This window comes from Canis lupus, chromosome 1 (assembly GCF_048164855.1).
Source record: "Canis lupus baileyi chromosome 1, mCanLup2.hap1, whole genome shotgun sequence".
Taxonomy (NCBI): Eukaryota; Metazoa; Chordata; class Mammalia; order Carnivora; family Canidae; genus Canis; species Canis lupus.
Window position 1 is genome coordinate 15,048,849 of NC_132838.1, and position 25,800 is coordinate 15,074,648.

Sequence of the window (25,800 nt, forward strand, 5' to 3'; positions counted from 1 at the left end):
AGACATTATGCCCAGTGAAATAAGCCAGTCACTAAGACAAATACTGAATGCTCTAATTCACCTTCCACTCACCGGAGGCTCCTAGGGTAGCCAAATTCCCAGAGACAGAAAGTAGAAGGGGTTGAGGGGAAAGAGAAATGGGGAGCTGTGGCTTAGAGGCTACAGAGTTTCAGTTTTGCAAGCTGCGACAGCTCAGAGACTGGTTGCTCCCCTCGGGTTGAACACTCCCCAACTCTGTGTACCCTTGGTAATTGGCTAAGATGGCAAATTTCATGTGAAGTGCATTTTACCACAAAAATTGCGGTAAATAAATTATTTTTTTAAAAAAAATAAAGTTATTATGTGCTTATTTTTAAAACATGGCCAAATATCAAGGAAGTTTTTATTTTTATTTTATTTTTATTATATTTATTTATTTATTTATTTATTTATTTTAGGAAGTTTTTGAAAACATGATCCTTGCTCACTCCAACAGAGATTACCACTGTTGAGAGTCTTCATGTAGCCCAAATGGAGTGCTTCTATACAACACTGATTCAACTGCATAAAGCGAAAGCCCAGTCTTGGTGGAGAAAGCAATCCTGTTACTCCTAGGGTGAGAATTAGCCCACTTGTTGCTTCCCGGCACACTCAACCGCTCCAGTATTCCTAAGTCTTCACGTTTGAATTTGGTGAATATTGTCTCTATAACAAGAAGCACAGAAGCCTCGAGACAGAAGCCAGCATGTGAACAAATGATGAGTTCTAGAGTGAGGGCCATATAAATTGATACCTGGGGCATTTCTGTCTTTCATTTACACACATATTCATTGACTAAATATTGGTTGATCACCTACATATGCTAGACCTTGTGCTACAGGTTCAGGAGATGGCAGGTAATAGGAGAGGACACTTACCATCTAGTTGTGGGAGAAAACCTGTAAACAAACAGAAACTGAGAAGTGCTCTGGGGAAAAAAAGGGGGACAAGGTTGTGCTAAGGAAAGGAAGGAGGTGACATCTAAGCTGAGACCTGGAAGATGGGCATGAGCTCCACAGCAATGCTGGAGACCCAAAAGGACATTAGGTCACTCGTGAACAGACAAAAGGGATCTAGGGGTGAGGAGGTCAGAGCAGCCGTTACCACTGGGAGGGTGTTGGCTCAAAGCACGAGAGCCTTCTGGTGGAGCTGGTGTCTCTATCTGGGGGAATATATATGTACAGAGTTGTGTAAAAATTCACTAGGCTTCAGACTTTAAAGTTTGTGTACTTTACTATATGAAGATTATAGTGTAATAAAAATAAAATAAAATAAAATAAAATAAAATAAAATAAAATAAAATAAAATAAAATAAAATATCCCTTCCCAAAAAAGAAAAGAAAGGGCAGAGGAGGGTGTGGTGGGCTTTCCAGGTGGAGGGAACAAAGCCCTACAAGGGGTGGGGGTGATGGGGGGGGGAGATGGGATGGCATGGGGTGCTGTCCTGGGTGTGAGAACAGCAGCAAAGCCCAAGTGCGACGCAAGGACCCGGTGGTGGGATGAAGCTGGCCACACGTCACATTGACAGTGCTTATCCCTGGGGCGGGAATTAGGATTGAGGCTCTGAGACCAGGGATTTTAACTGTTTTACTCTTTAAAAAAAATGTTTTGAACATCTCTCTTTGTTTTACATGTATCATTTTAAAAATAGATAAATGAGACCATTTGCTTTTGCTTTGTTTTTTCCTGCCTTTCCAATTGTTGTTCTAAGGAAGTTGATGGCTTTGAAGGGCCTTTTCTTGTCTCCAGGGGGAAAGATCCAGGGGTGTGAAGCCCCTCGGGATTTCTTCTCATCAGGGCTGCGGTCCTAAAATGTCCACTCGGAGAATCATCATTACTTGATTCCAGGAAGAACAAGAGGGAAGCATGGGGGTGTGGGGTGTGGGAGGGTGTGGGGGGATGTTTCCTTCATTCCTTCATTCATTCCTTCATTCATTCCTTCATTCATTCCTTCCTTCCTTCCTTCCTTCATTCATTCATTCATTCACACTCACCCAGCGCATAGGTGTACAGGACAGGCCTTGTCTTGCAGACATTCATTCCCGGCTCCAGTCTCTCCCTTCTCAATTCACAGTGGACCCAAATGCTGAGAATCCAAACCTGAGGCAGGTGGGGTTAGGATCCTGGGGGATGGAGGAGGGAAGAAGACATCCGAAAGGCAAGATTTCCCTGCATGGGGGCATGGGTGGGGGGGCCTGTCCCGCTGAGCCCCTGGAGGCGGCTGAGGGGAGCCGGGCTGCACTTCCTAACCACCAGCCCTGGGACGCAGCCTCGGGGGAAAGGGCCCTTTCTCACCTTCTTCCAGGAGCCCGGCCTCCAGGTGCTTGCGGGCTCCAAGGGTGCTGGCAGCGGTGGGGGCCCCCTTGTCAGCAGCATTTTCTGGAGTTAGCATTCTCTGTCCCTGTATCCCAACACCCCCGGGAGGCAGCCTCCTCTGGGAGTCTCTCTCGCTCCTAAAAGGGAACTGGAGAGGCTGGGGAGGGGTGTCCCCAGTAGACCAACACCCGGGGAGTCGCACCCCCACTGCTCCACAGCCAGCCAGGACCTCCTTGGATAGGGGAGACACGACCCCAGACCCTGGGCCGCCCGCACCCTCCTGCAGCCCCTGCGCCCTCAGGCCCCGCGCGACCCTCCGTCTCCCGTGGGCCTCCACGTGTGGTCTCATCCCAGTGCAGCACCAAGCCCTTGGCCCCAACGGATTCTGTTCAAATGGGTATTTCCAAACACATATATTGGAGGAGAAGGAGTTGCAGGCAGAATGTGGTCACAGTACAGGCTGAGATGACTCTGCGGCCAGACTTGGGGACAGCAGGCATCCTCTGTCCTCTCAACTCCTTCCCTTTATCCAAAAAAGGCCTGATTTCTAGAAAAGCCCAACTCTTCCTCCATTGCATTCTGGAATCGGGGTGAGAATCGCCCAGTTGCAGAAGCCAACTCGAGTGGCCCCGTGGCCCTGCAGTTACATTCCTTGTCCAGCACAAGGAGCCTCGGGCACCCAGCTGCCTCTCTACACCAGCGGGGTTCTTCGTAAGCCTGGGTACAGGATTTCAGCACTTTAGAGCATCATTCTCAGGGCGCCCGGGTGCTCAGTGGTTGAGTACCTTAGGCTCAGGTCGTGATCCCGGGGTCCTGGGATCGAGTCCCACATCGGGCCTGCTTCTCCCTCTGCCTGTGTCTCTGCCTCTCTCTGTGTGTCTCTCATGAATAAATAAAATCTTAAAAAAAGAAGCAGCAGCATCATTCTCAGAAGGGGCTGTGGCTTCCCCTGGCCACACAGAATACGTAAATTAGTTGGGGGGTGCACCTAGTTTGAGGAACACAACAAGAAAGCAAAATAGCAATGCTCTCCATTGGTACAACTGAAGAAATAGGCATGGTTAACACGAGTCCCACAATTATAATTTCTACTTATTTTCCTAATCATCAAAACCTAGATTCCCAGCACCAGGACACCTGGGTTTTCCTGGTTCTGGCATTTTTTTCCCAATTCTATGGAGACTTGGGCCCACCCATTCCCGCTTGCTTTCATTTCCTCCATCCAGTTTGAACCAAAAGATTTCTAAAGGAGATTGAACTTTCTACCATTCTACCATTTGCTCCCTCTGCATCCCTCATTCCTCAGCTCAATTCATCTAGCAGGTGGTTTCCTCCACCTTGGAGCTCAGAGCCTCAGGACCTCCCCCTTTCCCTACCCTCAGCAGCACCTGCCACCTGGCCCCTTTCTAATGATCTGTCCTGAATGCAGATGACTGCTTGACAAAGTCCCTCCCCTCCATCATCCATTTTACTCTGTAGACAAGAGGGGCAGCAGGCTCTTTGGCCAGGAGAAACATCCTCCTTTATTGGAACTTCCTGCCAGCCTGGAACAGGAGATGCCCTGTCTGTTCCAGCACTATTCAGTAGAACTTTCTGTCGTGTTGGAAGTGTTTTCATCCAATATGGTAGCCACTAGCCAGTGTGGCTATTGAGGACTAGAAGTTTGGCTAGCCCAACTGAATTTTAAATTTTATTTAAACCTTTAAAGTTTTAACAGCTATTTTGAGGTATAAAAGGCATCAATGAACTGCACATAGAATGTTAAGATTGATGTTTTGACACAGACACCCATGAAACCATTACTACAATCAAGGTAGTGAATATACACCTATCATGTCCAGAAGTTTCCTCATGTCCATTTGTATCCTTCCATCCTTGCCCCCTCTCCCTGCACCCCCCCCCCCCACACACACACACTCAGGCAACCACTGATCCGCCTCCTGTCATTAGACAGTAGTTTACATATATGATGTGGGACATCATGTAGATGGAATCATGCTCTGTACTCTTCTTAGGGGTGGGGAGGGTCTGGCTTCTTTCAGCAAAACTATTTTGAGATTCATCCATATTGTCTCGGTTTGTTTCATTTTATTGCTGAGTAATATTTCATTGTTTGGAGATAAAATTTCACCTGTTGATGGATACTTGGGTGGTTTCCACTTTTTGGCTATGAATAAATAAAGCTGCTATGAGTATTCTTGCACAGATCTTTGTGTAGACATATGCTCGCATTTCTCTTGGGTAAATTCCTAAAAGTAGAATGGCTGGATCATGGTAGGTGTTTTGTTTACCTTGTTAAGAAACAGACAAACTTTCCCAAAGTGGTTGTACCATTGTACATGCCTGCCTGTTCCTCTACAAACCAGCCAACAACTGTTATGGTCAGTCTTTTAATTCTAGCCATTTCTAATGGGTCTGTAGGGGTGTCTCACTGCTGCTTTAATTTTCATTTCCCAGCTGCCTGATGATGTGGAGCATCTTTTCATAGGTTTGACATTGGTGTATCTTCTTTCATAAAGTGTTCATATCTTTTTGCACTCTTTGTATTATGTTGTTTTCTTATTATTGAGTTTTGAGGGTTCATTACACATTCTAGAGGCAAGTCCCTTATCAAATACATAATAGGCAAATATTTTCTCCCAATTGATGACTTGTCTTTTTATTTTCTGAATGCTTTTCAAAGAGCAGTTTTAATTCCGATAAAGCCCAATTTATTAATTTAGTCTCTTATGGATCGTGTTTTCAGTGTAGCACCTGAGAAATCCTTGCCTGGACCAAAGCCAGAAAGGTTTCTTCCCCCTATGTTTCCATCTATAAATTTTATAGTTTTTCTTTTTACATTTAGATGTATGGTCCATATTGAGTTAAACGGACCATTAAATGTACTATTTTGTATATGGTGCAAGGTGGGGACTGTTCACTTTTTTGAATATGTATATCCAATTGTTTCAACCCCATTTATTGAAAAGACTATCCCTTGTCCACTAAATCACCTTGTACCTTTTATTGAACATCAGTTATTGGTATCTGGACTCTCATATTGCACTGATCTACTAAAATATATATTTTTAAATTTATTTATTTATTTATTCATGACAGACACACACACACAGAGGCAGAGACACAGGCAGAGGGAGAAGCAGGCTCCACGCAGGGAGCCCGATGCGGGACTTGATCCCAGGTCTCCAGGATCACACCCCGGGCCGAAGGCGGCGCTAAACCGCTGCGCCACCGGGGCTGCCCAATCAACTAAAATTTAAACTTAAATAACTACCTGTGGCTAGTGGCAACCAAATTGGACATCTTAAGTTTAGACTGTGAGCATCTCAGAAAAGGTCCTGTTTCTAAATCTCACCAGAGAGGGGCGCCTGAATGGCTTAGTGGTTGAGCGTCAGCCTTGGGCTCAGGGAGTGATCCCAGGGTCTTGGGATCGAGTTCCGCATCGGGCTCCCACAGGGAGCCTGCTTCTCCCTCTGTGTCTCTCATGAATAAATAAATAAAAATCTTAAAAAAAAAAAAAAAAAAAGCTAGTCGTTACCATTACATCATGTGAAATGAAAGCAGAAGCGGGAGACATTCTATACTTTCTGAAACCCTGTTTCTCTTCTTCAGAGAGACTTTCCTGTGTTTTCCTGCAGGTCTCAAACACTTGAACTTTAGGACATTTGGTAGCTGTGCAGGTTCTGGCACTGTTACACACATTTTGCAGAGGAGAATTAAGGTATTTAAATATTTGTCCAGAGTCACACAGCTACTGCAACCCCTATTTGAAGCCGGAGCTTAATAACTGGCTTACTTATCCTACTGCACACGTCTCTGTAAACACACTGAGGAGCAACTCAGTCTCTTGTGTCCCAAATACGGTTAAAGAAGTTATGAAGGGATGTCACTGTAGGCCTACGGTTAACCCTCAATTAATTTATTATATTATTATATTAATTATAATTAATTTCTAAACTTTATGCTTTTGACTTACTGATTTTCAAGATCAATGTACATCTGAGCAGCCTGAAAGCTTCTGAGATGTCCTCGCTCAAGTCTTCCCTGGGCCCTGGAGTCTGCATGTCCCAGGCTACCCAGATGGCCCTGGGATGGCACTGGGAGAGGCATCACCACCCACTGAGCTCCTCCTCCTTCTCTCGACTTTCCCAACTGTGTTCAATCAAAAATTACGGCCGTGTTTGCCAGACAAACACATCTCCCCTTTCCATCAGGTGGGAAGGCTGATTTAGAGGGAACTGGGATTCAGAGCCAGCTTGGCAGACACAATGATTTCTTTCCCCTGGGGCCATACACTTTCTCTTTGCTGTGCTTCTCAGTAAAGCCATATTGAAAACGTGTATGTCTTAATATCGAGCTTCAGAGCAGATACTCTGGGAATCTGAAGCCATAGGACAGCACATCAGTTTGTCATGAGGTGAGTGGGGTGGGAGGAGGGTTCTGGAGACTCATAGGAAGAGCCCCTCTACGGAGCACAGCTTCCCTCCCACTGCCAAGCACGGATTTCCCATCCTGTGAGACTCGGGCAGGATTTATGGCCCAAACCATTGTCTTTTGTTCCTCCGGGGCCCTGTGAAGGTCTGTGTGTGTGTTCCAGAAAGGAGTCACAACAGCTGCAGGCCTTGCCTGATCCTGGCGTTTTAAAACTGGCTTACTCCTTCTTTTACTGCGCATGTCTCTAGAAATAAATTGGGGGAGGAACTCAGCCTTTGTGTCCCAAATAAGGTTGAAGAAATTATAAGGGGATGTCACTGTTGGCCCACAATTTCTGACTTCCGGGCAAGTAATTAAACTAACTGGTTATCCCTACAAGGAAGTGACTTGGAAGACCCCAGGGTCTACTGCCACCGCCAAATGATCTGTGCCAGCTCTGGGTCAAGGGCTTGGCAACCACTGAGGAATCCAGTCCTGGCACGTTGCTGGATGCATAAGGAAGTGCCCCTGGAGACCGCTTGGTGTGCATCTGACAAGAATAGTGACCAAGTGAAACCCCCTGACTGGCTTCTCTCAGGATTCCCACATTTCTGTTTCATTGCAATAGAAAGAATGAAGCATCAACGGAATGAAGAGACAAGGAGAAAAATCTTTTCAAAACTCATATCTGACAAAGGATTAATACCCAAAACACACAAAGAATGCCTTAAACTTAACATAAGAAAACAAACAACCCAGGGGATCCCTGGATGGCTTGGTGGTTTAGCACCTGCCTTTGGCCCAGGGTGTGATCCTGGAGTCCCGGGATCGAGTCCCAGGATTGAGTCCTGCGTTGGGCTCCCTGCATGAAGCCTGCTTCTCCCTCTGCCTCTCTCTCTCTATCATGAATAAAATCTTTAAAAAAAAGAAAACAAACAACCCATTTTTTTAAAAAATTAGCAAAAGTTCTGAACAGACACCTCCCCCCAAAAGATGACAAACAAGCATCTGAAAAGATGCTCCACATGGTACATCATTAGGTAATGGCAAATTCATGCAATAATACACTACTATGTGCTTACTAGGACGGCTAAAATCTAAAACACTGATATCACCAAATGCTGGTGAGGACATGGAGAAACAGGAACTTCCATTCACTGCTGGTGAGGATGCAAAGTGGAAGCCATGCGAGATGGAGGACAGTTTGGAGGTTTCTTATAAGGCTAACCCTATCTTACCACATGGTCCCGCAATTGCACTCCTTGGTATTTTCCCATAAGTTGAGAATATATGTCCACACAACACCTGCACATGGATGTTAAGGGCAGTTTTTTATTCATAATTGCCAAATCCTGGGAGCACCCAAGATATCCTTCGGTGGGTAGATGGATAAACTTTGGTCCATCCACACAATGAATTATTCAGCAAAAAAAGGGCAAGAGCTATCATTTCATGTAAAGACACAGAGGAACCATAGATGCAAATTACCCTGCGAATGAAGCCAATCAGACAAGGCTACGTCCTGTATGATTCCAACTATGTGACATTCTATTCTAGAAAAAGCAAAACCATGGAGACAATAGAATGATCCGTGGTTGCTGGGGGTGGGAGGGACGGGTGAGGAAGCAGAGAGCACAGGGGGCTTGAAGGGCGGTGGAACTGTTCTGTGGGAGACGGTGGTGGTGGGTACATGTCACACGTTTGCCATAACACGACCCTGAACCCTAATACGATGAACTTTAGAAATCGAAGTATCAGTATTGGCTCATCCATTATAAAAAGGAAAGATATAAAATACACGTATGGGAGGATTACGATCATATGAAACAGAAGAAGCTAACACAAACCGAAGGACAGAGGGGGCAGTCTAACCCACAGGAAAGAGGCATTCCTAATTCTGAAAGGCCCTAAAACAGGTAGGTGGGTTTGGAACAAGAAAACATTCCTGAAGGAAACGTAACAACGTGTGGAGCTCCCGATGTGCTCGCTGGGCTCGGGCCGGTGTCTGTCTGAGCTCCGACGCTCGGGCCCGCGGGCGCACCTGTCACCTGCGCCTGCGGGGAGGGAGGGAGCTGGGGCTCCGCTCAGGCGGCAGCTTGGGATCCAAACCGGAGCACGCCGGTCGCTAGGGGCACCGCCTTTGACGAACCGCAACTGGCCTGAGCGTGGACGGGTGTCCAGGGACCTGCTTAAATACAGTTGTTCTGTCACTCACTGGTTGGCAGGTGGATCCCTCGGAAACGCTGGGAAAGCGCTCGCCTGGCGGTGTCGGGTCGCCCCGGAACCCCACCAGGCGCCCCGGGCGCCGGCCTCGCCTTCTCCGTCCCCACGAGTCCCGGGAGGCGGCGCTGCGGCGTCGGCCCGGCCTGCACCTGGGCACCCTCGGGCCGGCTGCTGTGGGTCGGCGGCGGGACGGCGGGAGCCCCGGAGGCGGGGCGGGGGGACCCGGGACCCAGCCCGCGGGAGGCCGCGGACGCCCAGGACCCGGCGGGCAGCCTCGGCGGCGCCCCCTGCCGGCCACGGACGCGCGCTCCTGGCAGGGAGGCCCCGCCGCCGCCGCCCCCCGCTCCCCGCCCCGGGCTTGGGAAGGGGCCCACGACCCCGCTGCAGCTCCGGCCCGGCCCGGCGCCGCACCCCCCCCCCCCGCCCCGGGGACCCCCACTGCCAAGCTCTCTGGTGGCGACTCCTGATCCTGCCGCAAGGACCAGTGGTGGCAAGAAAAAAAAAAAAAAACCACGTTTGCTTTTCGGGCACACCCCGCTCCCCACCTTCAGAACCCGCGCGGCGTCATTCCCGCCCTTGCCGGCTCTGCTTTGCTCCCCCGCCCCCCCCGACTTGGGCACCCCATTCCGTAGGCCTGAGTTTGGAGAAGGGAGTCAGGAACCTGGGGTTTTGCTTGGGCTCCTCGGGGGATCCAAGGCCGCACACACCGCGCCAGCCCGCAGAAGGCAGGATTTTCTTTCCGACCCGCTCCCCCGCCCGCCCCTCCCCCTCTGCCCCCCCGGGGCGCCGCCGCAGCGCTTCTGCAGCCCCTCGTCAAGGACCAAGGACGCTGTGTCCCCCGCCCCGCGCCCTTGCTTCTTGGCCCATTGGCCCAGGGAGAATGCTGTGGCCTTTGAGGCCCCTTCCCCAGTTCTGGGCTGCCAGAGTCCAGCTCTCCACTCCCTGTGGTCCCCCGCTTGTCACCAGGTCACAGCCAGGTGTGCCCCTTACCACACTCCGAGGTCGCAGCCAAGGGACGTCTGCTAAGCGGCTGCCTGAACGTGGGCAGGCCCGCTCCCGCACCCCTCGCTATTTCTATTGTGCCAAGAAAACAGCACCAAAAGGACGCAGTGCAAATTCCTGCAAATTCCTACGCTCACACTTCAGAACTTTAAAGACATTGGAAAGTGTCCTCTTCATTTAGATGAGGCTGATAGAGGTCAGGGGTCAGCAAGCTTCTTCCATAAAGAGACTGTCACTACTTCAGGCTCTGTCCTAGGACGAAAGCAGCCGTAATAACACATGGATGAGTGGCTGTGTTCCAATAAACTTTATTTGTAGACTTTGAAATTTGAATTTCATATAATTTTCATGTGTCATGAAGAGTTACTCTTTTTCGACCATTGAAGATGTAAAAGCCTTTCTCATCCGTGGACCTTAGGTGTCGCCAGTGTGCAGGCTATGCCTAACTCTGTTTCCTTCCGCACAAGACTCGGGAATATGAGCTTTATTTTTTGACTGAAAGGCCCCACAAATAGAAACTTTTATCAATACAAGTTGGGATGAACTGAGCAAGTCAGGACGGGGGGGGGGGCGGGTGTTAAGCAGGAACATAAAGCGCTCTTCAGTTGGATCCCACAGCCAGCACGCTGGTTACACTGCCACCTAGTGGGGTCTCCTCAGGGCTGTCCCCCAAGGACCTGGAAAATTCTCCCTCCCATCAGCTTACTGCCCACAGTTGGGGTTTGTGTTCCTGACCACACCCAACAAGGACTTCAAATCCGTTAAACCAAAAGTAAGTGTGAAGGCAAAGAATTCTAAAACTTCAATAAACCCCTTAAAATGAAAAAGCAAGATTCAAGTCACAGAATTTCAAGATCATTTAGTTCAATCTCTACCATCTTTTCCAAGTCAGCTTTCGAGTAAGAAAACGAAAGGTCTAGGAAGACCAGGTGTTCAAGACGACAGAGTTTAAGGTAGCACCTACCTGCGAGTCCCACTGGCCTGATCCCATCACAGGAAGCGCTGTACCATCACGCTGACATGCCTACAAAAATCCCACGACATAGGTACATAGCTATAGAGGAGCCCAGTGGGTACGAGCCCTTAATAATTGCTCTGTGCCCTTGGATACTCAGCCTTTGTGCCATTTCCCCTACTGTAAAAATGGACGCGGAAATGGGCTAGTGGCATCTTGGGCAATAAGGTATTGGCTACCGTTATGAATTTCTTGAGCACCTACTATGTGTCAGACACGGAGTGCTTTACGTATTTTGTCAATTTGATCCTCCTCTTTTATAGAGTAAATGTTTCCTCCATTCCGTCAATGAGCCGGAGAAAGGTCATGTGTACTGTGGGTGGGTGCCGGGAACAAAATCACGACGAATGCCATCTCTTCTACAAGTTCACTTGATGACGGCACCCGGGACACAACTGAGTGACCATGTTACAAACATGACCTGGCCCTGATGTGCTAGCAAGAATGAGCACTGAGGAACAACTAGGTAACTTGGTGGCATCCTTAGCATTTAGGAAGGCTTTCGGGGCAGGGGTCACTGTCACTTCCTGCTTGGAGGTAATCTTGCTGCCGTCATTCTTGGCCTTTGGGTTGTTTGGGAATGATGGTAACTGGTAGAGGGAGTGCTTGGGACGGTGTACGTGTCGGAGCTTTAAACATATCAGCAGTTACGTGTCTTTGCTGCTCGCCCTACTTCTTTTCTGCTGTTTCTCAAGTTCTGCAGCCTCCCCGCTAACGGAATATTCACATAGTGCTCAATTTATCGAGATACCTGAAGATAATTAAAAACTCAGTGTTCCAACGGAGGATATTTGCGCATGTTTAAAACCCTGGACGTAGGTGAGAGTTGCTTCCCCTGAATTTATCAGAAACAGGCAAGCGCTTAACAGCTACTTCTGAAAGTCCCGGGTTTCCCATCTCTGCCAACTTTCCCTCATCCCACATCTTTAAGTCCCTCAACGAGACACAGAAAGGAGATGCTCGGACCAGCTAGGACCCAGCCCCCATCCGCTCTTGTAAGTCCAGAGGCCCCAGGGGTGTTAAGATCATGGGTCTCTTATGTTTTACAGGGCTTACCAGGTCACTGCCCGGGTTCAGCAGAGAAGCACCTGTCGGGGCAGGAGGTAAGCTGGGGCCTGGTCTTCCCCATTGGTGTGTCTCTGGCACTCACCCCTGCTGGACTCTGAGTTCCAAATCTGTAAGATGGGAAGGAGGAAGGTCCCATGCCCTCCACACTGTGCTGACCGATCGGCACGGGGGAGAGTGCAGAGGAAACTGTCAAGGACCATCAGTGCGTTTCAGATGTTTATAATAAACTTTGAATGCGATGACCGAGAGAGGAGATTGCTCAAATTACTTTTATGGCCAGCTGCCTGCATTCTTTAAGGTTTTGGGCACAGGCTTACAGTCTCAAATGTTTTCTGCCTTACGTTCAATTTTCTCTAAATTAGGTCAGTGGGAAAGAACATCTGCTTGCTGGCATTGTCCGCGTCCCTCACCAGGTGGCGCTGCTTCCCGATTAGCAATTTCTTTTGGTGCGAGGCTGGCTGAGACCTCCATTTACCACGGACCCAGTTGGAGCTGCAAGAGGAAAAAGAAAAAAAAAGAAAAATGAAGAACCACCGAGCCCCCCCACCACACCCCACACCCCCCCACCACACCCCAATTTCAAGTAGCAAAATGGGGTCTCGGGAGAAGAGCTCTGGGGACGACGAAATGCGGTCACTGGCCAACAGCGAGCCTGTGGGCCGAAGGGTCTGTGACTCGCCCCACTTTCCAGAGCAGGCAAGAGGGAGCCTACATCCCCCTGTGCTCCCGAGATGGACAGACTTTGCAAACGGAGTCCAGGCAACGTGTACCCCCACTCCAATCCAGAGGGCTCTCATTTTTCAAGAGGAATTTAAGAATTAGGTCAATTTCTTGAGATTCGGCAAAGAAAGTTACTTCCGCATGTTATAGGCACAATCGCTGCGATTTGTAAGCAGTGATAAAATGCTGTTAGATCGCCCTTCGGAATCCAAACCGTGGAAGCCAATGTGCTGGGAAAGGACAGCGCTGCCCTCTGTGCATGGTCAATGTAAAGGGCCCCCCGCCCCAGTGACACCTGCCTCTCAGCCCTTGGACCCTAGAGCCCTTCATTCTCATAGCTCCACCCCCACCTCCAACCCCCCAAAAGGAAGGTCCAGACATACAGTGACCATGTTTTCCTCACTCCCCCACACCTCATTTCCCTGAAAATAAATGGGCCCTTCCGCGGGGTGGCCAGGGTGGGAGAAGTCAGCATTTCTCTTTATTCTTTTGAGATGAAGTAATGGAAGGGTTATGGGGTTGAACTACTGTCCCAGCTTGCCTCCATTTGGTTTCACTGCCTTAACCTTAGAGTGCTTTTGTAATCAGTATGTAGAATTGAAAAAAGGTGTCTTCCAAGCTCAAGTGGATGATGCTCTTAAGTACTAGATGCTACCTGTCAAAAAAAAAAAAAAAAGATTATTTTACATTGTGCTTTAATCTTTATGGAATCTTCTCAGAAAAATTTGATTTTTTAGCACTTACATAAAGTTAAATGTGGATTTGCCTTGTAAATGTACTTCTTCTACTCCAGGGTCGAATAATCAGGACTGCACGACTCAGCCCAGAGCTGCCAAAATTTGGTAAGCTCCCCAACGAGTGTTGATTTTTGAGGACAAGGAATATTTTTTTTTTTTTTTTTTTTGGACAGAGCTGAAATAACTAACTTTAACAATAAGGCAGAAGTGTGTTTGCCAGGTTCCTCGCCACCCAAAGGACCGGATCACTGCCCTCCTAGACTCAGGTCTCTGTGTCTTAACCAGTAACCTCAATCTTCCTTTTCATCAAAATCGAATTCAACGGATATCTGAGTGCCTTCCTGGTGCTGTTTCATAATGCTGGACCTTTTGCATATATTCATCCATTTAACCCTCACAACCACAATTTAAAATAGTCTCATTTTCTGTCCGGGGACAATGAAGTTCAGAGGCCCAAGGCCTCTTCCAGCCCCGCTCTTCCTGCTGCCTCACCCACACCCTAACCAGTGTCCAAAGGGCCAGACTGTCCTTCCTCAACCATCCAAGTTTCTTTAAATACCATCGTTGACATGCTCCTCCTCTCTTTAAAACTTGGTAGTTTCTAATTTTTCAATCAATATCACAATCTCCAGCCTGAATCTTTCTGCCTATTGAACCACAAACCTCACAACTCTTTCAAAATGTTCCCTCCCCTGCCAAACTGCCCTGGTTTCTTCCTCCCACCTCCCCAGCCACAAAACACTGACGCGGTCCTGGGCCACCTGCCCCAGGGACAGTCCAAGCCCTGCCCCTCTTCACAAGCCCTTCCTCCACAGAGCCAGGGTACCCTTGCTTGTCCTGTGCCTCGCCTTCCATGGACCGTCACATCAGTTTGGGAGGGTGTCAGGATAGGGACAGAGGGACTGGATCAGATGTGGTCAGCCTGTTAATCACTTGGAAAATGATTTGGCAAATCCTGGAAAACCGAGTATGTCAGTATGTCCTACAGCCTGGCACTTGCACTCCTGGATTTAAGGCCTAGAGAATTCTTGCACACGTGAACCAGGAGACTGGTAGCAAACAGCTCCCGTGAGAGCAAAGAAAATGAAAACCACCCAAATGTCTGTGGACAGAATGGATGCATTGTGACTGTGTGCGTGTCCCCCTATGCAATGGAACACTGTCAAGTTAGGGAAAATGAATAAACTGTAGGAATGTAACATCAGGACCGCAAAACCAGATGAGTAGAAACAATCACAGAAGACTATGAAAAAGACACCTTTTCAATAAAGCTCGAGAAAAGGAACACACTGTTCGTGGGAGGGAGGAGGATCTGAGACGGGAGAGAACCAAAGCACAGGAATGACCAAGCATTGGGCAATGGGCTCCTTGGAGCAGCAGAGGACGGAGGGAGGAGGGAGGGGGCTGGGGAGGGGACAGGACCAGTGCCTTCGGCAGCCTGCGTGCTAAGGAGGGCAGTTCGGGACGTGTGCCCCGGGCAGGTGCCATCGGCTAAGGGTAAAGCTGTGCTCTGGACACCATCAGGGATCCTGGGACGGTTCCAAGCCCGCTGCCCAAATGGACCCAGAGGGAACCTTCCCTAGGTGGCTCTGGACAATTGTCTGCTGCCTTGGGTGCTGAGCCCCCAAGTGTCCACTACTGAGAATGCTGGGTGACAACTGGAGGGACCCCAGCCATCGGGACCAGCCGATGACTGGACTACATGCTAAGACCATCTCCCCGTGAATCACCGAGTACGGGAAATGGACTCAGGACTGGGTCAGAGAAGACAGAGCCAATGGAGTCAAGGCTACTCCCTACTGCATGTACTGAGAGCTGCCTGGAAACACAGTCCTTAGTAAGATGCCTGACAAAGTAAAGCAGGTTCTCCCCACTTCCAGCCAGGACAGCCTCCCCCCGCCACGCCACTCTGGGCCCACACAGGAGACCCACGGTGGGCCTGCTGGGGACGAAACACTGAAGAACCAACACCCAGATGGTAAGAAAACCTTTGCGATTCACTGCCCCGCACTCCAGGGGAAAAAGGGCTGCTTTCCTTAAAGAGAGAAAACGAATCACCATGTTCGTGATGTCCTCCTACTTTCACTTTTAACAAAATTTGCAATAAACCACAATTCTTAAGCTGTTTTTCATTTTTTTTTATTGCTGTTAATTCAAGGAAAAAGGGTTGCATAAAATCCAATCTGTTCTAGAAATATAAGTGGCCTTTCCAGTACATAACATTTCAAATATCAAAGTATATGGTAAACATACAAATAAGGAGAAGGTAACATACCTCCTATGTACAGTACAGTATCTTAAATCATAAAATAAGCTCCATAAAGTACAACTGGCAAGTGATTCACAATGCGGTCCATACGTGGCTTATCAAAACTCTCACTGGAACAGCTCAACTGCAGCTTAACAATTAATTTAATAATGTGGTCCAAAAATACCCAGATCAAATAAAATATATTTAATCAAAATAATTTCCTTTACTCGAACTTTTTTCTTTTTAAATTAAAGCTTTCATCTACCCCTTCATCCCCACCCCCTTTCCCCTTTAACTCCCACCCTGAAAGTTAGTTTCAAATGTACATTGCTGCTATAAATATAAACGCTACCTATGAAGCATTAAATGAAGCTTCTTTTTTCTTCAAGTTTTTCCTTTCGTCTAGCAATCTGTTAGGCTTCTGAACCAAGACCAAGTATTTAAGTTCCTCTGCTGTATACCAACGTTACTTCACACAACAAAAATCTGTCATTTCTGCTCTGTACTGAGGAATGGGAAAACAAAACCAGCCCCGACCCCAAACCTAGGACTATACAGTGGTAGTTGCTCATTGCTGTTGAATGCAGCAGTTCCAAAAATACACCCAGTCTTCCAGATAATCTCAGTGCACTTTAGGAAATCAAAAATTACCTGGAAGCAATTTAGTACATAGATTGGCTTTAAAAAAAATTTTTTTTTCTTTAAACAGCAGCATTAAACTTAGTGACATGACACTGACATGATTAATACCATCTTAACACACTCAGAATTCAGTCTTTCACATTATAATCAAGCAAAGTGGTAAACTGTTATCAAAGTGACTTTGCTACGAGAGACGGTGAGGGAACAAACCTGACTTTTGCAGAAAGCAGAGCTTCTGCTCAGATTGCAATAAACATTTTAAACACAACGTAACACTGCTACAGTTGGTGTGAGAAAAGAAGAGATCTTTACTCAGGTAGTGTCTCTTTAGCACGACACAATGGTAGACTACAAGTGAAATCGGCTGTCGACTTTCGTTACAGACACAGACACACAGAACAACACTCACACTAGTTTGTTCACTTTATGTCTCTCTGAAGCAACAGGCTAAAAAAGTATGATGAAGTAAAAAGTTTCGTGGTTTTTTGTTTTTTGTTTTGTTTTTTTTTTTTTAAGAAAAAGCTCTTTGTCCACTTCAGACATCCTATTTTTTCAGTTTCATATGGTTTTACTTCTTCCTCTCTCTTCCACTTTATTTTTTATTTGGACCACAAGCACTGCATATATGTGTTTACGTGATGCTGTTTTAGTACGTATATACACACAATTTGGGGACTTGATTTCTCCTTTCAGATTAAGGTGAAACATTTCACCTTCGATTTACAGGCAAGGCAGGTTACGGAAGCGTGGACCGCTGCATGGCCAGCTGCCCCTGCCACAGGCTGCTGGAAGGAAGGTGACAGGGAGACGTGTGTCCTTGAGGGTGAAAGTGAGAAGAGCGTGGAAGAAGTGAAGTTTCTCTTTTTCAAAACCATATGACTGTCACCAGTGTTGTAAAAAAAAGGTCAAATACACAGTTTTAAAGATTCAGTAAACATTGCACACAGCAAGTATTCAGTGTAAAAAAAAAAAAAAGCACAGCAAACATTTTCCTTTTGATAGTTTGTCTGGATGTTTAAATTACATGTATCATACAGATAAGCCTGTTGTTGAACCAGGAGACCAGAGGCTCAAAAGCAATGCATTCTTTTTTGTTTTGGACATCAGTACAAGAGAAATGAAAACTCCCAACTGCATAGAAATCTAGGAAATGTAGAGACAAAGAAACACAAATAAAATACCTTTCCTCTCCTCCCCTCCACACCCCACCATGACTCCCCCACGCGTCAGGGTATTAAGCAGTCAAGCTTTACTTGTTTCACTCTGCAGAATCCAACGTATCATTAGGAGGGGGGAGGGGAGGTGCGTATCTCAGTCTGTAAGTGCCTAAAACGGGAAAGACAGAAGTGCTAAGTCACTGCTTACAACGCAACGCATCACAAACCACTACAAGATAGCAAACGGGCATGCCGGCAGAAGGCAGCTTCCTCCGCGCCACTACGGTTCCAGAATGGTAAATACGAGTTACCTTCAAGGAGTAATGTGACGTGTGTGCTTTAAGTGCAACCTAAAGCTATCAAACTCAATCTTCCTTTCAAAATGCCAAGTATACACCCGCAACTCAAGACTTTGTTTTCCCCCTGGATGAGATTTGGCAAAATGACAAAAGCAAAATCCAAGGGCAAGATAACAGTCTGACATCTCCTCTGCTGAACTTGCCATCTTACTCATACTCATTTAAGAACATTTTCTTGTTTCTGGCGGTAATGACATTAAGCAGAGTTCAAATAATTCCCTTGCTCCCAAGCCAGTGCTTAAATATTTTGTTCCTGAAAATGCAGTAGCATTTTTTAAGCATCTGCTGGGAGGGAAAAGGGCACCATGAGGGAATGTGCATGAGGCCAGCTGGCTACGCATGGATGGACTAAAGAGTAACTAAAAATCCTACGTGTCAGATGCCTGCATCACTTCCTACTTCTTCTGTATTTAAAAATTTTGCATATTCTATGAAACGGGATTGTAGCTTAAAAAAAAAAAGTGCTGCAAGCAAGAGATTTGACATTATATAACGCAAACTCCCGTCATATTCCTTCCAAAGTGCCTTAGTGGTTTATTGTGCCTTCCTTGGAAACTGAATTCCTCTCAACTTCCTCGTGCTGTGTGACCTGGGTCTACGCTAGGTTTTCCCATCTGCATTTTCGGATTTGTCACTGAAAGCACATCATCGGTCAATGAACACACGCCAGCTCTTTCTGCCACAACAGGATGACCGTGCTCGGTAAGGTGGGGGGGACGGGCACATTCAAAAACAAGTCCTCTGGGAGCTCTCATGATTACCTTGTTGACTGGCCTCCATGGACGACTGCTTGCACTCCTGTGCGTAGTGTCCGCTCACACCACAGTTGTAACATGACACGTTCCCGTTCTTCTTGGGCCCCGAGCCGCTCGCGTTGGCAACTACGTTCGGTGCTGGGTACACAGGATAGAACCGCCCAAATCCCGCCATCTGCTGCATGCCGTAGTTGGCTTGGCTCCCCATGACTGGGTCATGCACCAGTCCGTTTGCATAAGGAGTCTGAGGCAGAAAAAAAGGAAGTTGGTTTCCGTTGCTCTGATGTGCTTGGTTGAGGTAGCTGCCATTGCAGATGGATGGCAGAGTAAAGAACGACGGGACTCGGTACATTGGTCCGGGCATCGGATTGGGGTAATAGTAACTATTTAGCTGAAGGTTTCCGTTGGTCCCACAGCTGCACCTTCGCCCACAGGAGCCGCAAGGCCCCGAGCCCAGCTGCTGCTGTGGCGGCAGGACCGTCCCGTTAGCGTTCGTGCTGCCCACCGCGCTGATGTACGACGTGCTGTCGCTCTGCGCGGTGCTGTGGGTCAGGGCGGGGCTGGGGCTGGGGGCGGGGCCCGGGGTGTGGGTGGGCACGGCGGGCTGCCCGGTGGCCGGGGCCTGGCTCGGGGCCGACGTGGCCGCGGGGCTGAGCACGCTGGAACTCTGGCCGGGCAGCACGCCGGCGGCGAGGGGGGAGCCTGGCAGGGTGTAGGAAGCTGGTGGCTGGGCGGCTGACAGGCCGGCTGCTGGGAGAACTACCTTCACATTGGCAGGCTGAGGGACGGTCCCAGTGCTTCCCTCGATTTGAGGCACCATTTGATTTAGTCCTACCACTTGGGATGCGGATTTTGTGATGGGGTCCGTGGTAGCAACAGGAGAGCCCGGGAAGGTCCCTGGGCTGTGGACGGGAAGAAAGGCAGTGCTTGGTGACCCGAGGCTCAGACTTGCGGGGGCCTGCTGCGGGATGTTCACTGGGCAGCTCTCGGAAGACCCCTGCGGTGGCGCCAGCTTGAGCCTCTGAATCGTGAGGTGTAAAGCGGGGGCGCTGCTGTGGGGGAGGAACGCTGACGGGAGGGGTAACGGGGAAGCCAGTAATTCAAGGTGTTTCTCTGACTCTCCAGTAGAAGCTGTCGGTCCCAGGATTCCAACGGGGGTAGAATTTGTGGATTCCCTTATTGCAGAAATAGCAACGGGACTGGGAACGAGCATCCCTATCGTCTTGCCATCAGCCGATTTGGGTGGAGGAACGACCACGTCAGACTTCTGGGCACCATTGTGCATGACACAGTGTAAAGTTGGCATAAAAGAAATATGCTGATACTTGGGTGCATTTAGGGGATCTTCTAAAAGGCCTCCGTTGTCGCTTCCTAATGAAGCAATCTGAACAGGTGGCTTGACAGTGACGGTCTGGTTGACAGAACCATAGCCTGTAAACCGGGTTGTTGACGGATTCCCAGAATCCTCAGAATTGCTGTCTGTGTCTAAGGGAAACAAATACAAACAGATGTTAGAGCATGCATAACTCCCAACTCTTGCTAGAAATCAATTCTAAGTGTATCTATTTTTTTTTTTAAATTAAAGTAGATTCCACGCCCAGTGTGGAGCCAAACACAGGGCTTGAACTCATGACCCCGAGGATCAAGTTCTGAGCTGAGATCAAGAGTTGACACTTAACTGACTGAGCCACCCAGATGGCCCAAATTTTAAGTATATCTAAAATGAACTCTGCAGTTTGAAACAAGGAAATATGTCCCTCGGTTTCCTGATCACCAAGCTGACTTTCGTTTAATTTCCAGCTTTCTATGGACTTTGTTTAAAAAATGTACAGATTTTGGAAAAGGCAACACCGTGGTGATGATAAAAAGACCAGTGGTTGCCAAGGATGGGGAGTTGGGGGCAGAGACAAAAAGGTACAGGGGACTTCAGGGCAGTGAAATGATCTGTATGACACTGTAATGGAAAATACAAAAATACAAAGTATTATACATTTGTATAATGGGCGCCGGGTGATAATAACGTATCAATGGAGGTTCATAATTGGTAAAAACTGTAGTGCTCTAGTGAGTGCTGCTAACGGGGTGGGCTACACACGTGGCAGCAGAAGTACATGGGAAATCTCTGTACCTTCCTCTTCATTTTATTGTAAAGCTAAAACTTCTCTAAGGAAATTAAGTCTTTAATAATAAAAAAAAAATCCATGGAGAAATGAGCAACAAAAGTTTAACTGGAGCCTGAATGAAGTACAATATAAACACTGAGATTTATTTAAGACCACCTTATTATTGAGAAAAGGATTGAATCTTATCAATTTTAGGCAATTCACTTGATATGTATTCTGCACTGCCCAACCCAAGGTCTTCATGTGTGTCTCACACACATGATACAACGTAAAGGAGCCCAGTCACAAGATTATCCCTCAACCCAAATATCTAGAGATAGGGAACGGAAGAGAATGGAATAAATATTCTTACTTTTATTTCAGGGGGAAAAGAAAATGTAAAGTTACTGTTATTAAAGTCCTAAAACAAACGGTGTTAGAAAACAGGCAGCAACACAAACGTAAGAGCACTGCCACTTCTCCCATGACAGAAAAGCAAAGAGGCAAATACAAAATTACACTTCATATGGTGTTATTGCTGCAGTCACTCTTATGCTTGTATACAGAAATAGCTTCAATCTAGATTTCCCCTGGCTTCCTGACTTCTGGTATAAAAAGGGCAAAAGAAGTCTAGTTCATAATTTGTAGATATCATAAACCCAAATACTGCAATAATATGTAGGAAGACCATGCAATTAAATGTAGTGCCTATTTTAATATCTTTTTTGCTCATAAATACAAGCAGAACTATATCACTGCTTAAAATGTTTACATATATTAAGGTAACAACTAGCTATAGTCAATGAGGATGTTAAAAAGTTTGGAAACAATACTCAAAATAAATAGTAGTAGCCTACCTCAAGAAAGGTTAAACAGAACCTGCTTAGTTACACGGAATGTCAACAGTGTTACTAACTCTATTATAATCTAGAAAGAAGAGGTTCAATTTATGAGTAAGTGGTTCTAGCATAAACTTCCCTTAATAACTGAGGTGGTTCCTTGCTAAATGTTTCAAAACAAAAAGTATCCCAAAACTAGTAACTTATTCAAGGCATTTTATCTGTATCTGTAACCATCATAGGAATACACAGTTAAACATGTAAGTCCAAAGACAATGTACATAATCATTTTTCAGGTATTTAACTAAATTTCCGTATAAATTGGGCTGTCTTTAAATCTTAAGTCACAGCAAACGGCCTCATGAATTTAAATGATCCCAAATGGTTTTCTGAGCATTGTTAAGGACTAATCTAGCTAATTAGAGATGGTCTCTCCCTTTTTTGCTTTGGCTTTCAAAAGTATGAAGTCTCACAAAACAAAAACCCCATTATGAACAACAGAACAACAACAAAGTCACATGCTTTTTAAAGCAACCTTTTCATACCCTCAAATTTCTAAAAATGATTAAAGCTTTTTACCACAGTGGATATTTTCCTCCTGCTGGTTTTAGATATCACAAATGATTCTTCATTTAAGGAAGGCTCAATTTAGTCACTTGATAACTGAGCCTATCTGAAAAAGGGCAAATTCCTCCATCCAGGCCACCAACTCACCCTATCTGACAGGAAGGGGAGGCTGCAAAATAGCCCAAGTGTACAGATGTACTCCTAACAATTCTGACAAAGAGGCCAAGTATGCACTATTAGCCTAATAGCCCCAGGATTATTATTTAGTACATCCTACAGAATCAAGCATAGCATGTGAAATCAAACACACTGAAAGCTATTCTATTCTGGACAAGGCATCAACATTCTCTCATTTAACCTTCATTAAGAACTCTGGGCAATTATTTCCATTTTTTTTTTTCTTTTTCATGAGGAAAATGCAGATCAGAATAGTACTACTGCCTCAGATTAGAACTGGTGGTAGAGTCACTATACACTACATTTTATAGGACTTCAAAACAAGTGCACAGTAAAGACTGACTTTAACTGTACAAGATGCAGCAGCATTACTGCCAAAGCTCCCTAAGACATGGCCTGATTCTCTAACACAGAAGCTAAGGTCTGGGAAAGAGCTATACACGGCCCAGGAAGAGGCCACACATGGCTGAAATGCTGTGGTCTAAGGCTCTCTATAGATCTTTGTGGCCCAAGAAAAATCATTATTAATACTTCCCACTAGCATGGTGTTTAAAACCAAGATGTTACCAATCAGATGTCTTTATCATGTGTAAAGAATGATATCCTCATTCAACATACACTTTTTGAGATCTCATTTCCAGAACGGTAGGGTAAGGATCTCTGACACTCTACTCCTGCATAAAAGGAACAAGAATCCTGAAAAAACTGTCAAAATTGCCTCTTCAGAAGTCTGGAAATTAACTAAAGGCTTACAGGAATCGGAGTGTTTATTCTAGAAAAGCCTTTGAATCTCTTAAGAATAGTGAGTGCTGTGGCATTTTACTTTGCCCTAATTCCAGTGTACTTTTCTCCAGCTCAGAAGTAGCTTTACAAATGAAAACTTTTACACCTACAGTAGCCATATAAATGAGCAACCTAGCAGCCACTAGAAGAAGAAGCATGGGTTTGGGGCTATCTAAAAGCCCTATCCCCAAAGAAATGTCCCTGTTGGTCTAGTAGTTTTGAGCTCATTCTATGTTAATAGCTGCTTACCACAGGGCATTTGTCACAATCAATCAGCAGCAAATGCTTAACAACCTGGCCACCTGAGGCAGCATTACCAGTTGGGGCTAATAAGCTGACTAAAAAAACCGTAAAAGAAAAAAAACCTAAAGAATGAGATGTCCACAGGGAGCTTCCCCCCCCCCCCCCCCCAGGGAGCTTTGAAAAGCTTTCACACATTCCTGAAAATCTAGAGGCCATGCTTATGTCTAGGGCTGTATGTAAGCCTGGGAAAGACCTGAGAAAGCCTGCACTCTCAATTTTGGCTGACTCTGAGCTTCTCTTTAAGGAGGAACTGAAGACACAATACATGCAGAAAACAAAGGGCAAAATGGCAGATGTGAATCCTACATTATCCGTAATTACAGTAAAATCAAATGGATTAAACACTCTGCTCAAATGGCAGAAATGGGCAGAATGGCTAAAAAGCCATAATACAACCACATGCTGTCTGTAAGAGATACGTTTTAGATTCAAAGACACGTATAGGCTTAAAGTAAAAGAACAAAAAAAAGAAGTATCCTGCAAATAATACCCAAGAGAGAGCTAGAGTGGTTACATTATTCTCAGATAAAATAGACTTTAAGGCAAAAACTGTTATTAGAGACAAAGAAAAAGGATATTTTAATAATGATAAAAGGATTGATACATCAGGAAGATATATAAATTATAAATATGTACCTCTAGCAACACACACACTTTCAATCTTTCTATACTGAACTCCATTTTACCATGATTGTTTTCTTTCCACTTAATTTCATATGCAGGGAAATAAGCTTTAAAAAAATCAACATTGCTAGGAAATGCCAAGTCAGTGGTCCATAAGACACCCTTTATACCAGTTAAATTTAAAATCAATAATGACATTTATGGGAACAAAAATTACTTATGTTTGACTGCTTTTAAGAGACAACACACATTTTCCTCTGCCACCCCCATATCCCTTCCAGAGAGCAAACCTCTGTCTTTTTCTTCTTCACTTTCAAAGCTTTCTCTTCCATCATGTCGTGGGCTAGAGGGAGAACTGTAACTCTCTGAAGAGGTTTCCCCACATGTGTCATGTCCAGATCCAATGTCCAAATTCACATCTAAAAATAAAAATTCTATCTTTTAAAAATCACGTTAAGTAGTTAAATTAATTTCTTAATTGAACCATTAGAAGTAGTTATAGCTGTAAAATTTGTTTTCTTTTTCAGTTTTTCTAAAAGCACCTAAAAGGCTTGTCCTTGACCTAGGAAAAATTCAGTATTAAAACAGTTTTAATTGAAAATAATTGAATAATAAATACACTCTTAAAATAAAGGCAGAGGAACAAGTCAATCTTACTTTAAAAAATCAGAGTTAAGGTTCTTTGTAGGGCCTGCTCAATAACAGCACATTGAGCCATTTTCTAACCCTAGATATCTTAAATTCTCAGAGCTTGTTGGAAAATTCACTCTTTAATAGAGCTTAAGAATGGAACCATCAAAAATGCTTATTCAATTAAATCACTATGCCTGAGTATTTAAAAAAAGTTAAATACTTCCCATCTAGTAGACTGAGTAGCCCCTTGAGTTCTGCCCAGAAGCCAAGCCCACAACAAGGTGGGGTAGGGGGTGTCATACAGAACCTGCCATGACCAATTGGCTTTATGTGTTTTGAGCACAGAGAAAAGATTATCGGTATACCTAGTACTGGACATTCCTACACTGGCCCACACTTAGATAACTGTTTTATTCATTTCTGTAAACCCAGGAGCTAACATAGCTTCTGTCTTGCAGCAAGCACTGAACACATGTTTAGTATATAAGTCCTCATATAAGGAATTCTAGAGGGATTCTAGTACTATATAGATGAGTGAACCATTTCTACGCCAATCTGGTAGAAGCAACAAAAGGTAATCACTTGGACAAAATACATGTTAGAAAAAAAGATGTGCTTTGTGTAATGAATATGCTAGCTGACTAATCTGTGTCTTTTGAATATATTAAATTTATAACAGTGTTAGTACTGTTACGCATGACCTTGCCTAGCCCAAGGACTCAAATGGTGAGGAGATACTAAAGAAAAAAGTCGTCAAGAATGCAGATGTTACTAATTGCCTTTGGGTAATAAAATGCCAAACTGCCAAAGGAAAACTGCATAAAATCTCATGGGACCGTAAAAACAAAAACAAAAACAAAAACAAAAACAAAAACATGGCAGAGGAGTTACTTGGGCAAGTAATAATTTTACAGAAAAGTAATCTGGAGTATATTTATACGCGGTAATGGGTTTTGCATTACCAGTCACAACACGACTAGGGAAAGGGATGCAAGTCACCAGTAATGGTGATCTGAAGACCATTTAATGTGTCACAGTGGCCAAACAGTCTGGCATTAAACTGGACTAATGAAAACTAAACCTATAAGAACCGTGG

The 25,800-nt window shown here is 45.8% G+C and overlaps 1 protein-coding gene and 2 long non-coding RNA genes across 6 annotated transcripts in view; 1 reads left to right on the forward strand and 2 right to left on the reverse strand.

The window, feature by feature from the left end:
- Positions 1-442: 442 nt before the first annotated feature.
- Positions 443-9,105, reverse strand: LOC140630766 (uncharacterized). Its single transcript, XR_012028472.1, has 3 exons — positions 2,314-9,105; positions 2,013-2,141; positions 443-684 (listed from the first exon to the last, which is right to left on the reverse strand). It is a non-coding gene; the product is annotated as an uncharacterized lncRNA (long non-coding RNA).
- On the forward strand, positions 8,360-17,291 carry LOC140630765 (uncharacterized). Its single transcript, XR_012028471.1, has 3 exons — positions 8,360-8,663; positions 12,037-12,090; positions 12,418-17,291. It is a non-coding gene; the product is annotated as an uncharacterized lncRNA (long non-coding RNA).
- The window catches only part of ZCCHC2 (zinc finger CCHC-type containing 2), a 63,441-nt gene continuing 47,901 nt past the window's right edge, over positions 10,261-25,800 (reverse strand). The window contains exons 12-17 of one of the 4 annotated variants that reach the window (XR_012028470.1): positions 24,362-24,490; positions 18,683-20,161; positions 17,587-17,731; positions 13,189-13,430; positions 12,044-12,547; positions 10,261-10,996 (exon numbers count right to left, since the gene is read on the reverse strand). Coding sequence is in view for 1 of the 4 variants with exons in the window: in XM_072821474.1 (XP_072677575.1) it covers positions 17,664-17,731; positions 18,683-20,161; positions 24,362-24,490 (1,676 nt within the window). In the remaining 3 variants the exon portion in view is untranslated. Of the gene's footprint in view, positions 12,548-13,188; positions 13,431-15,635; positions 17,732-18,682; positions 20,162-24,361; positions 24,491-25,800 lie in introns of those variants that run through there. The other 3 variants (XR_012028469.1, XR_012028467.1, XM_072821474.1) reach the window with 3 other exon arrangements.